The 13,521-nt window shown below is 37.6% G+C and overlaps 1 protein-coding gene across 13 annotated transcripts in view; it reads right to left on the bottom strand.

Moving 5' to 3' along the window:
* Positions 1–13,521, bottom strand: part of WDR20 (WD repeat domain 20) — a 48,258-nt gene that overhangs the window by 34,273 nt on the left and 464 nt on the right. Inside the window, exons 2-3 of one of the 13 annotated variants that reach the window (XR_004841721.1) lie at positions 10,414–10,536; positions 8,645–8,761 (exon numbers count right to left, since the gene is read on the bottom strand). The exons of 9 other annotated variants lie outside the window; for them this stretch is intronic. Coding sequence is in view for 1 of the 4 variants with exons in the window: in XM_035892410.1 (XP_035748303.1) it covers positions 327–335 (9 nt within the window). In the remaining 3 variants the exon portion in view is untranslated. Of the gene's footprint in view, positions 1–298; positions 336–8,631; positions 8,762–10,413; positions 10,537–13,521 lie in introns of those variants that run through there. 3 more of the 13 variants (XR_004841720.1, XM_035892410.1, XM_035892406.1) reach the window with 3 other exon arrangements.

Here is a 13,521-nt window from a genome sequence, read left to right as displayed (position 1 = left end):
CTCTTAATTTTCTCAGTTCCTCAAAAGTGAAGTGTACTATAACAATTATCTCTTTCTTTAACTACACTTCATAATTGAGTTCTACAAGGCTCGGTTAAGATTTATGCTTAGTTAACTATAACTCCTTTCTCAATAGTTACAGCCTAGTAAATTAGGATTCATAGCTAAAGTAAAAAAAGCAATAGTTATCTTTCTGATCTCCTTCTTGTTCCTTAGCCACCAGTGGATCCTTTCATTTCCTCCTACTCCTACAGTCTAGTCACACTGTAGCCTCCACTTATAATCAGTCCTTTCTCACCTGTTTTTAATGCTGAATGAGGCATGATTCAGATGAGCTGAAAAAGATAAGATACATAAACTAGATGCAAGAAAAATTAAAATAAGGAAAATAAGTATGTAACTATCAAATAAATTCCAAGTAAAACCACACATTCTGCCACAATTCAGCAACTCTTCTCATTCAGTTCACGGGCTCAGTTGGAATACTTATTAAACAGTAAGTTACTTTCACTGGGAAATGGTTTAAATTGGCTCACCTCTAAGTAAAACTGGTTAGAAAATTACACCTGTTAAAGTTGACACTCATTTAGAGTTGGCAGGCTGCTTTTAGATGGCCCACAAAAAATGGAACAAACTGGAAACATTGCATGACTTAATGACAGTGTCATCTCCTCCCCTTGTGCACACACACAAAGTTACCTGACCTGTTGGACTGGTGTTCTAGTCAGTCACACCTTCAAAGCAGTGACTCTCACTTGAGCTCTGAATCTTATTTTTTCTTCTCTAAAACACTGTTATGGTTTTGTTATGATACCAGGAAAATGCACTTTAACAATACATGCACACCTATCAACAGCATCCTTTGAAGTTGACTGTATATGCAGCTTGCCAGAGACAGAACGGCTGCTTTTGTTTTTACTTTCAAGTGATCAGACATCCAAAGTATCCTTAAAATACATCACAGAAAATTAAGTTCCCTGTTGAAACACTAAGGCTGCTGTGGCTTCATCACTGAAGTTGTTCAAATTTCGTTTCTTCTAACTTTAGAAATATCAAAACACAGTAACACTCAATAGTCGGCTTTATAAGTTTGTTTTATGGCAAAAAACCCCAACACGTGCAGTCCCTTGACAATACCCTGATCTTTTCCAGTTTTAACAGTGAAGCTTAAAGCAGAACATTACTCTGTTTAAGGGTATTCAGAAGTATTGAAACAAAATAAATATACCGAGACTTTAAAGATACAAAGAACAAATAACCAAAAGCCTGACTGATTCAGGGAATTAGCATTAGGACTAAACTTTATTAATTGATTTACTTGAAATTTGCAAGCTACTGTATGATCGTTATTATTAAATTAGAGCAAGTTCAGTTTCATGTAGACTTGTCAACAGGTAGAAGTATAAATCCATACTGCATAGTAACATATCCAGTATAGCTCCATTATACTAAATAACATACAGACAAGTAGTAGTAGGTTGAGTTTCTACCAGTCTACCACCCCGGTATTTATCTTTGAAAGTTTCTCCCATCCCCTTTTCAGCACATAAGAGGAAAAGTTATTTCTTTAGGAGGGAATAAAAAAAAAAAAAGCAGCGGCAAGAGAGCTCAGGATTATCTGTTGCCATAACAAAACAACATTTTTGTCCAACAGTGTAAATTCACTGCTTGTAAGAAAAAATTATCTGTTACAGAAAAGCAGGATGAATAATTGTACCCTGCACTGCCCTGTTGCTATAGAAACTTATTTAACTGTAGCAGTTAATTGTTAATTTTTTTTTTCATTACAAAACTCAATAAGAGTCAAATACAGCACAGCAATGTCTGTCCAGCAAGTCAGAATTATGTCTTTTCTGGCTACTGTCTGTTCTGGCAAGCCCTACGGGAATGCCACACATTTTTAATACACTATTTTTATTAAGCCCGTAACTCCGTAACATTGCAGCATATTAACAAAATATTACTAGAACAAAGCCCTAATTACTTTTGTACTAAAAATAAGATGTAACTGGCTGTTATTCCAAGAGCTCCAGAACAGTACTACAGAAGTTGTGTGAATAAATTATTGACCAAATGTATAACCTGTTCTCCAAAACCAGAATAACACCCGTTGGTTTATGCTTTTTGTGGTCCTATTTAGTAACAGACAGATGAAATAATATGTACAGATGAAATAATATGTTTGCCTTAACTCTTGTCCTGAAGTTGTTAATTTGCAATGCATCTTCCTTCTGGGACTCTGGAAGACATCATAACAGCTCAACCCAGCTAGGCCAAAAGTGTTACAGAACAAGAATAGGAGCACAGGCTACTAGAAAACAAGGATCAAGGACTACAGCCCTAACACAGATAACACTGCACTGAACTCAGATTTCCCACATTCCCATATGTACAAGGTCTACGGTATCACCTAGTCTGCAAACCAGAATCCTGCTTCAGAAGTTTTAGAGAAAAAGGCAGCATGTTCCCAATTTCAGCAATAGCTTTCCCAACAGCCTTTTTTTAAAGCACGCAAAGTATTAAGATACTTTATGTAATAGTAAGATCTGACAGTTTCATTGGTACAGATATTGGGGGCGGGGTGGGGGGTGAGAGGGAACAACCCTTTTGCCTGCTATTAATCACTTTCTTTAAAAATTACCATTAAAAGGATAAAAGCATTTAATATACCAAGTGGTCATACAACACTGTCTCTTTACTCAGGCTTCCCTCAAGAATATGAGGGAGCGATCAGCCTACCTGTTGTCACCTGCTGATCCTCCTGCAGGCAGCAATGCTGGCCACTGAGTAACTGCCTACATCTGAAGTGTTTTGCTAAAGGTCCTAACAGAAGCCTATAGGAGGGCACAGAACCAAACACAGTTAGGCTACTGACAGCACACAGGCCAGCTATTAAATCATCCCTCCCATTGATCTGGGCACACTAGGGATTTCTGCTGTCAAAAACAATCACACCTTTTACCAGCACTGTTATCAACACTGTCCAAATCCAAATTCTCCTTGATATCAACTTGTACTGGAAGCGCCACAACTGCAAGATACCTACTAATCAGACGCGATACAAATGAAGAAAGGGTTCCCAAAAGACTGAAGAGAAAGCACACCAAAAGCATTTTCTAGCATCCTAAGACTGGACTTCTCTGAGCACTGATCTTACTAGCATTCCCCCTTGTCTGGTGCTCTGTACAAGCAAAGCCTCTATCAATTCAGGACTAACAAAACAATACACATAGATCAACCAGATCAATGCCAGCCCCATACTTTTTTACAAAAGGGGTTAACCGTCACTCAGAAGGAACACGCACGCTGCTACACTGCAACACTAAGCCAGCTGCCTCTAGACTGCTGCAGTAACTTTACTGAGAACGAGAACTTTGTTACGCTGACAATGAGGAAAAGTACGAATCATATTGAGCATTGCTAAAGGCAGCTTCATCTGGGCATCTGAGTTGTTCACAACAGCTGTTTGTCCCATCTCTCCAGTCCAAAAGTGCTAATGTGTGCTCACACTTAGCCATCCCAGTTCAGTCTCAAGCATTTACACAGACATAGAGGCTGCATTTTGGCTAAAACACAGAGCCACACTTGAACAGTCATTTCATTAGCACAGAGTTTATTCTGCCAACACTGTTAGAAGGCCAGAAACGTCACCTAGAACAGCATCTTAAAACTTCACAGGTGTCTGCTAACTGTACGTGACACAGAGACAGACGTTATTCTGTATGAGGGACCACAGTTGCACTGCTGAAGGCGAGAGAAGCAGGCCATCCCCGCGTGTTAAACAGATGTGAACGTAACTGGACAGTTTCCTTTACAGGGGATGGAGCCTATGATCACATTTTGAAGTAACAGCAAGGTTTTGCTAGAAGGCATCTGTTGAGGTATATAGCTAATGCTATTAACCAGCAATAATTCCCTAGTCAACCCAAGCATCTTTCTTTTACAAGCACCACTCTGTATCAATAAACCACCCAAAGTTGTCTTTGGGAAAGAAACCAATCCTCCTCCTGGATCAATATATCACATTGAACAGGCACAGTTGGGGGGGAACAAAAACACCACACATAAACCAAAACCAGAAAACCAAATTACTTTGGTTATTTATAAACAATAGAGTAGTAATTTGAACTGACACATACTGACACATGCAAGATGGGCTATACCTATAATCCAGGTAAGAAATACTGCATTCTGCAGTATCCATGGTATCAAACTTCAGAAGTGGTATTGCCTAACCATGCAACTATTCCCACCCTCACAAATAATTTTTTAAAGATAGACCCTCCTGACACCCTAAGTACAAACAGGTAGCTATTGAAGGTCTCTGACCACTCTCCTATCAAAAAGGCTCAAAAAACCCACAAACAACAAAACAAACCCAAAAACCCCAATGTCTAAAAATAATTTCATTGAAAAAGAAAGTCTGAAAAATGAATCCAACTGTTTGCTATATAGATCCTAGTAGGAAAGAAAGGTGAAAAGTTGAAAATGCAGACTAAGCCTCTATCTATGGCTTCACAATACAGTATTAATATTGATTTTTAGAGCAAGTATTTGCCACTCATACCATTAAATTATGCATATCCAAACATCTAAACTATAATTCAACTCTTATGAACACGATTTTAAAAAAAAATTGCATAACTGTTTTTCTATAATATTGAGGACAGTAACTAACGGAAACCAGAAAAATCAAGACAACAGCAACAAAGGAAAGAAAACCCCCAAACCAAAAACCACCTTTACAACAATTTCTGCCAAAATCTCATTTCAATGATAGCTTCAAACTTGTATCAGGGTCACGCTCCAATACCCACCTCAAATCTAAAGAAAACTTGCACAACTTCTATAAAAGTCTTAGTTACAAGAACTTAGAAATAAATTGTCACAGTTAAAATACAAGGAGACTATGACTTGTACGATTACATACTTGTTATGGTTACATTTGTAAGTCAGGAAGAGAAGAGTTTTTTATTTATATTACTCAGATTTACTGAGTTATCCTTGTGACTGTGCAGGCTAAAGTGTCCTTAAGGCATCATTCCAATAGTTTATTTCACCAGACTTGTGGATTTTTAACAGATAGTTTCAATGTATAGTGGCATCCATTCAGTCTCCTGTTGTCACTGCTCCCTCTTCCTTTAGTTGAAAGGGAGCATTAAACCCACAAACCAGAGTCCTCTCAAAGTTTTATGTGGCATCACTTTCCTAACAAAATGTATGTAAACTTACTGTAAGATAGTAAGCATTACTTTTTTTATTCCTAAGAGAGAGGGGATAATGAAGTTTATTGGTAACATGAAATATTTTCTCCCTACTCCAGGGCACTTTTAAGTTAAAGTTCTTGCTTGGACTAGCATTTAGGCTAGCATAGCACTTCACATTCTCTAGGCGTGCAAAAATTAGGCATTATTAAACCAAGAACTACTCAGCACAGCCACCTTTCCAGAATTAAAAATTGAAAGAAAAAAAAAAAAAATTATTTCTTTGATCATTACAGCTACACAAGAACCTTATGATTAACTCATGAAATTAAAGACTGATTATAATTGGTAAACCAAAACTGAAATCAATTTGCAGAAAGTATCATTCCATTATGAACAGCTTTACTGAATAATGCAAGAAAAAAATCCCAACACAAGTTATGACACTGCAACTGGAAAGATTTCAATTGTAGCGGCTGGTGGTCCTTCCCACAAACGCTACAGGGCTACATCTAGACTACCAACAGTCTGCTAAACAGAAGCTAGAACAAGCAAAAGCAGCTGCTTTATTATACGTTGCAGGGGACAACAAACGGGAGGTACGTAGATGCTAGAAGATGGACTGCATACACACTTGGACTTACAAGTGGGGTGAGGTAAGGGAGGAAAAATACTCGATTTATGAGAAGGACACAATAAAATATTACTACTTTACCCTACAGGACGGCGCATTTAATGTTACAGTTTCATTTCCTTAAGCTTTCTAAGAGGACAATGGCATTATTAGGCACTATTGGAACTAAACGGCACTGTTTTCAAATAGTAATTTGTCAAAGTACGTCAACCCATAGTCAGGACAAGTGGACAGCGAGTGGCCTTTGGCTACAAGTCCTTCAAAAAAAAAAGGTATTTCAGATGGTTCTCTTTAGCTGGAGAACTACAATAATACTTCAAACCACCAGCATTAGATTTGATTCTAGAATGCCAAACAAGACAATTATGGGTTGCAGTCCTCTCAGAGATAGGTCTAGGCAACATTTAAATAGATTCAAACATCTTCAATGTACATTTTAACTATTAACAGTTCGCCAGTTAACTGTTTTGCAGACTGTCAGATGTCAAAGCATAATGCAAACTCCTTGTAATTTAAGCACAAAGCACAACCCTTTTGTAAATATTCTGACAAAGCTGGCCCACAAAACTCACTACAGACACAGAAGTGTTTGTTACAAATGACCATAATTTGCATCTGTGAGGCATTACAACTGAAATTTTGTCAGTCTGCAATGATTAAGTGCCACAATTAATGGGTTTATGCTAATTTAAATTCCCCCAACTGAATTCATGTAAGTGCAATATTACTACAAATACATTTAAATCCAAATCAAAAACCAAGATATACCTGCAGTGGCAAAAAAATCTCAACCAATCACACACACAAAAAAAAAATTCACTGCCTATAAAATACTGCATACCAATTTGAGGTTTTGGCCAGCAATCCTTCAGACAATACACTGCAATAGCTGACTGAAGGCAAACAGTTGTGATACAGGCTTGAAGCACAGACTAGGAGAGGTAAAAGCACTACAGACTAATGCCACTACCTACAACTCGGAAGCAGCCCCAGATAATAATCATCTTGCAAGCTCCATCAAGTGCAGATATTTTGTTCTCTTCCACAGCAAGAAACATTTAACACTGCAACAGTATCGTTTTAAAACAACCTTTGTTTAGACTTCCTCTTACTCCAGCCAGTCCTAGTTGTTCTATATAAGCCTTGCGACAGAGTTAAACACTTAAATCTACCTATACTCCTGTAACCTACATTAGCTCTTCACTGTTTCCTTCAGAAGTGTCACTGAAAGAAAGGGGTTACCAAAAAACCCCACCCTTCAGAAAACTCTACAGGAACGTTTTGTAACGTGTCTTGGCAGTCTTTAGTACAGCCCAGCTAGAATCAAGAAAATATCTATACGCATCATAACTCAAGCTGGTAAGTATGTTTCATCTGTTTAATGAATGGATAAACTTCCAAGAGACTTTCAAATACCTTCACAGGCACAGATCAACAGGTAAAGTACTACTGATCTAGCCACAATACCTCCACAGGACAGGCAAAGCCAGTCCCAACATAACAACTGTTCTCTACAATATAGAGAAGAAAAAACTCAGTAAGAAATTAAGGGATTTCTTGGGAAAAAACGAAACAAAACAACTACAACACCCTTTTGAAGAGAGACACCACACCTGAAAAATGTGGACGATGAAAATTCCCCCAGCACCAGATACCTTTGACAAATTTCTGCTGTGTTTACTGTGGTACTTCTATTAGCCACCTTTGCCTGTCATCTCTTTGATAATAAGAGCGATGTTTGATTCTGGTATACATAAATATTTAAATGCAGAACACTCTGTAGTAGAATTCAACAATCATAGTAGTAAACCTTTCTTTGGTATCAAAACCACTGAAACAAAACTGACTGTAAGCACCTAGACAAAGGGGGAAAAAAAGCACACAAGGTAAACTTGCCAAAAGCAAGCACCAAGCTAATCTAATTGTCTTCTGAAAAAATAGCTAGAGAAAAAGGTCAGCAGCAAATGCAGCACGTGGTTTTTAAGTTCTATGAGATACTTTTGTTAATGGATCAGAGTACACATCAAATTTGTGAATGACATCAAGATTGGAAGGATTTTTTGTAGGATGCAGCACAGCATGCATAAAAATACAGTGTCCATCAAAGCATGGGTAAAAATGGAGAGAAAGGAGCAATACGAGAAGAATCAATCCAAGCGGGTCAACACTATGATCAGGATTCAAAAACATCAACATTATTCAATATGTTAGAGTATTAGAAGACAGACACAGCAGGCAGTAAATTCTCCCTTACTCTGCACTGAAGTCACAGCAGAAGCACTGTATCTAGTTTAGGTACCACAAACGCAAGCCAATAGAAGCCAATGTAGAGAAGAACAATCGAACATTTGGAACTCAAGATCTGAGAAGACAGGTTAAAAGAACTAGATTTATTTACCTTAGGAAAAATGAGAGGACAAACTAACAAGTTTTAAATATGTAGAAGCCAAAGGCAATAGTCAACTGTTCTCTATGTCCATAGTAAATAACAGCACTCAGCCTGGGTTCTCTTTTTTTCCTTGAACAAGAAGTATAGCTAGATACTGGGGGGGGGAGGGAGGGAAAGGAAGAACTAAGCACCAAAACAAGTTATTTAGGAGGACCGTGGAATTGTTACTGCAAGAACTGGTCACAAAGATGTAAGTATACTTCACACCTTCAGAGGAAGTGTATCTTCAAACATCTTTACAAATATCAGCATTTTTATAGCTCATATATACTATTAAAACATACAACTTTTTTAAGGCCTGACACAGCTTAGTGATCTCTAAATATACAGTAATATAAACTCACCTTCCCGCCACATCTTGAGAAAATTTGCTGGTTTTCTCCGCAGATTGCAGCTTCCAGTCCAGAATTCTCTCTCACTGCTCTTGCCAGAACAATATATTAAGGACGGTGACAAATGACACCCATTATCATTCTGTCATTGAGACAAGATCCTACATGAACAGTCTATACAACGAAAGCCACCGTACCAAGGATAACACTTCTCAACTGGACAACAAAAACTCCAGTATCGAGACAGACTTAAAAAAAGGTAATTTAGATAACTGCAAAGGAAGGAATCCTACACATCATCAGTATCTTTACTGATAACCAGGAACTGCCAGTATGCTAACTCTTAATAAAAGAAGTTGAGATACAACATTACTTTCATCTTAACACAAATTATTTCTAAGCAACTTGCTCCCTGCAAGGTTAAAAAGACATGCAACAGTTTCTGCCCTCCATGCCTTTTCCAACCTGAGCTTACCACCTACATATGTTTCTACTCCAATACCATTACAACATACTATAATATTCTGTAGTTATTGACAGACTGCTGATGTAGGTAGCTGCAGGAAAAAGTAGAACTGAAGACAAAGCTTCTTTTCATGAGAAAGAGGTTCCAAAAAGATGAAACCACACATTAACAAAGAGAGTAGGTAGTCAGAATTTAAATACAATGCAAAAAGCTTAACATAATATAATAAGCTAACCTATACATTCAAATTCCGTAACTTCCCAATATGTTACGTAAAAACTAAGGCTGTGTACCTTGTGACACTATTGCTAATATGTACCTGTATATGACTGTATTGCAGTGACAGTTGCAGAATAACTTGCCCAGAAACGTTTACAAAATACAGAGAATAATGCATTAACTATGATACACATGATTTTTAAAGGAAAACGCACTAGCTTCCTAGTAGAAAGGGAAATAAATTTGATAGTTAAGGTCAGCAACAATCTAGAAAGCCTTATTTTGGCAGTCATTCCTAAGGCAAGGAAGATGAGATAGTGCTCTCCTTTTCAAGACTAATGAATCAACTAACAAATAATTTTGCAAAGCTAGCCACAAACCATATTGAAGTACCCCAAGACTGTCTCATAAGTAAGAATCAAGTAACAGCCATTGGTCCTGATTTGGGGCTTCAAGAAAAGGCAAGCCACCCAAAGCATCAATGAATCATAGTTGAGCAGTAACTTTTGACTTTTTACCTTATAACTCTACTCCATGAAGAAGCAAACCCCTAAAATAATAGAAAAGGCTTCCTGTAACACCTATAACTCACTTCATCAAAATTAAGTCAACAATCTCCCAAGAACAGATCATTCTGAATCTGACTTAAGGCTGAAGCTCTATTCAGGTGAGACCTCATAAGCAGTGGATCCAATCTGACAGCCCAGGCCACTCAAGGGGGTAGCTCTGTCCCTTCCCCCCTCTCCCCAACCCTTTCTTTGCTTTCACTGTGCCTTCTAATATCTGTCCCCAAGATGAGACAGTTCAACTCACCAAATCAAGAGAAAATCTGCCCAGAAAAACAGCAAGTGTTTTGATGCTGGTTTAGCAAGCCAAACTAGCTCAACCAGAGGTTGAGCACTGCCAAAGAGAGCAAGGAGATAGGAGAATACTGCCAAGGGGATACTATACTGCTAGAACATCATTTTCAGCTGTCACTAGATCAGTTGAGTTCATGAAAATTTACCTGTTTGTTTAACAAGAGATCACTGTACACATCTAACCTTAAAGACAAAGTTAAGGAGGACTGAAAGGACACTCAGTACAGTTGAGAGTAATTATATACTTACATAAGTAAAGCAACCACATCTCATTCCATCACAGTTTAATTTCTCCTTACTAAACTACAGGTTCATTTCTTTTTTCAGTGGATCCAAATCAGAAAGCAGCAGTTTTCTGGAAGCCTGCATTGCCTTATAACACAGAGAGCACTGCATAAGTTTCATTATAAAACCAGCAATACACTGGCCCACAACTTATGTGCTTTCTATGACATGGAAAACATGGAAACACGGCAACATATTTCATGGTAATATCGTAAAGTTTAGTGGTAACATGAAACAGTAAAAACTCAGCTTTCTTTTTAAAGACTTGAAGAACAAAGTTGGGAGAAACTACCTTTTTACTTCAAAAAGTCTCTAAAGACAGCTTAAAATGCTGTCCAAAACTCTCTCTTGCCTCTCTACCAAATTACTATCATTGTCTATTAGTACTCCATTCTCCACACCACTGGTCCGGACACTAGACATAACTTTTCAACCAAATTTCTTGGAAGAAGCATCAAGGTTAAAGAAACAACCCCGGAAACGTTTTTTTCTCTATATAAGTTAAATATCCTAAAAAGAACACATACATTAGCAGTCTACCTAAAAACAAACTAGATGTAGCAATGTATTTAGGCTTTAGGGGAAGCTAAAAGAAGAAAGCTTAGCATCATTGATTTCAAGAAATATCCTTTAAAGTGGTATTTTTGACTCAGTATTACATATTTATTCTTAAGTGTCATGCATGGCTTAAGTGTGACTCTTACTTTGTGTGTACTGATCTGCAATGGATTACCGATGCAAGAATTATCCCAGTATCTAACAGACACAGTTACTTAAAATAAAGTCCTGGTGGTTCTTTCACTCATTTTGGTAAAAATATAGTATTTTCTTAGCAAGAAAAGAAGCAGACCTTAAAAAAAGGTAAAAAAGACAAAATCACACATACCCGAAATATACACACAGCACAGCTTCACTGAATTCAACTCATACTCTAATATTCTAAGATGACTTAGCCAAAATGAAAATTATAGTCTTGAAGTAATTAGGGAAATTTTTAAAGGGATACTTAGATAATTATGACCTAACAGTTAAAACTGAAGTTATTAGCATCTGCATTATGCAGAGGATCACAAACAGGTTGGTCTTCAACAGATAAAGTCCCTCTCCCCCTCTTGCCCCCAAGAACAGGAAGGCATGCAGAGTTTGATAGTTTGCCCAGTTTAAGGCAGAATTACATACTGTCAGTTTAGGTAATGATGGCATTCTCCTTTTTATCATAGCCACAAGACACAACTTTTGATTCTGAAAAGCTCAAATAATCAGTTGAGAGACTGTCAGCCCGTTCTTATGTCAACTTTGTACACAGACAAAACAACGACTTCCAATTCAATAGTTTCAAAATAAATTCCAAAGCAGCAAGTATTAAAAGTTTAGACAGACCATCTTCCCCATCCTCATGCAAAGCATTTTCCTTAAGTGTGTTTCAGTCTATTTCAGCTCTTTCTCTAGGTTCACTTTACTGAAGTTAGTGTGTTATACATATAGAATATACAGTGTATTTTAAACTGTTAACACTATTAAAAGGTCATTGAAATTAATTCTAACAATGCACGTTTTATGCTACTCAGAGAAAAAAAAAAGCATCTAACACTGTAACAGGTATACATCAAAGCTCACAAGTTAACAATCTGACAAACTAAAATTTTCTCAGTTACTGTGTATCACACCAGCAGCTTTTAGCGTCCAAAACAAAAATTACTCAGCTCAAAGCGATTTTTATAATTTGAAAAAGTTATTCAGTTCACTATTTTCAGTGAAGTTGCAGGCTTTAGATTTATTTTTCAGAAGTGTGGCAAGAGATGACTAAGACAACTTGCAAGAATCACATGTACCATTACTAAACTACATAAAGGCCTGCCCTGTACTGTGAGAGAACTCTGCAGTTACTTTCTATGGAAAAAAAGAATATTAAGACATCAGAATCCAAACATGGCAATAATTTAGGATACAGATTTTCAGAGATATTGCCACCCTCAATACCTTGTAAATAGTAAAGACAGCAACTGCTTATAAATAGCAAGTACTGTTTGATACAAAATACTCATTGCATGCTTAAAGAAACTATTGTCCAAGTATTATTTAAAACATAACTAGATTGTCAAAATTCATTAAAGGGTAAAACTAAAATCCGTACACACACTTTTCCATATAATTATACAAGACATATCAGATCTGTTAAGTCACAGTCAACAGATAATCACATAGGCTTTATTCACCAGTTGGTGCTTGTATTTTTATACAGAGGAGTGATACAGGCACTAGCTTAGGACATAGCAGATTCAGGTATAATTCCTTGCTCATCTACAAGCTTCCTGCACAGCCTTGCATACATCACTAGATCTCTGTGCCTTCATCCCATGCTGAACAGTGGGCTAAGAGCAGGAAGATTTCAAGGTACTCACATTACAGCAGCTGAGTCCCAAGTATGTAAGATAATGAACACCCACTTTGTGAAACATAACACAGAAAGCTGACAATCATTGTATCTGTGTTTACGTGTGTTAGGAGTGACATGACGTTCCCTCAGCATGACATATTCTGAATCCTTCTCTAAATCCCATAAAATCAAGGGCTTTAAGAAACAAGTAGAAGGGGTTTGTTCATAAATATGGTGACCTGAGAGATCAAGTGCATGCACTGTTAGTCCTACATCAAATGGCAGTAAGGAGTCTCTCTCAAGTTCATCAATGGTCCTTCCCTGTAAAAGCAACTTTCTCTGTGTTAATTATCTGACATTTAAAGCTCAGCTCATTGCACTGCTCCCATTTAGAAACAACCCTAAGATCAGTCCACACTTCAAAGTCACAATAAAGGCCTAAAATTACAGTGAATACTGTAGCCATCCAGTCAAAGGTAGAAAGATTCTGGAAGCAGGAACAGACACCACCACAACCACGCCAGGCATTAGTGTCCAGCAAATTCAGATCAGAAGCAGCAGGTGAAGGAGGCCCAGGGTTGCCTTACCAATGCAAAGCCAACCCCCATTCCTGCACACTAAACAGGGCCCAAGCAACCGCATCCCTCCAAAGGCCCCCACCCCACACACCTACCGTTGGTGACACTGTATTTGAC

The sequence above is a fragment of the Egretta garzetta genome, unplaced genomic scaffold (genome assembly GCF_000687185.1).
Source record: "Egretta garzetta isolate BGI_Z169 unplaced genomic scaffold, ASM68718v1 scaffold374, whole genome shotgun sequence".
Lineage (NCBI taxonomy): Eukaryota > Metazoa > Chordata > Aves > Pelecaniformes > Ardeidae > Egretta > Egretta garzetta.
This window is presented reverse-complemented; position numbering and strand designations above follow the sequence as displayed.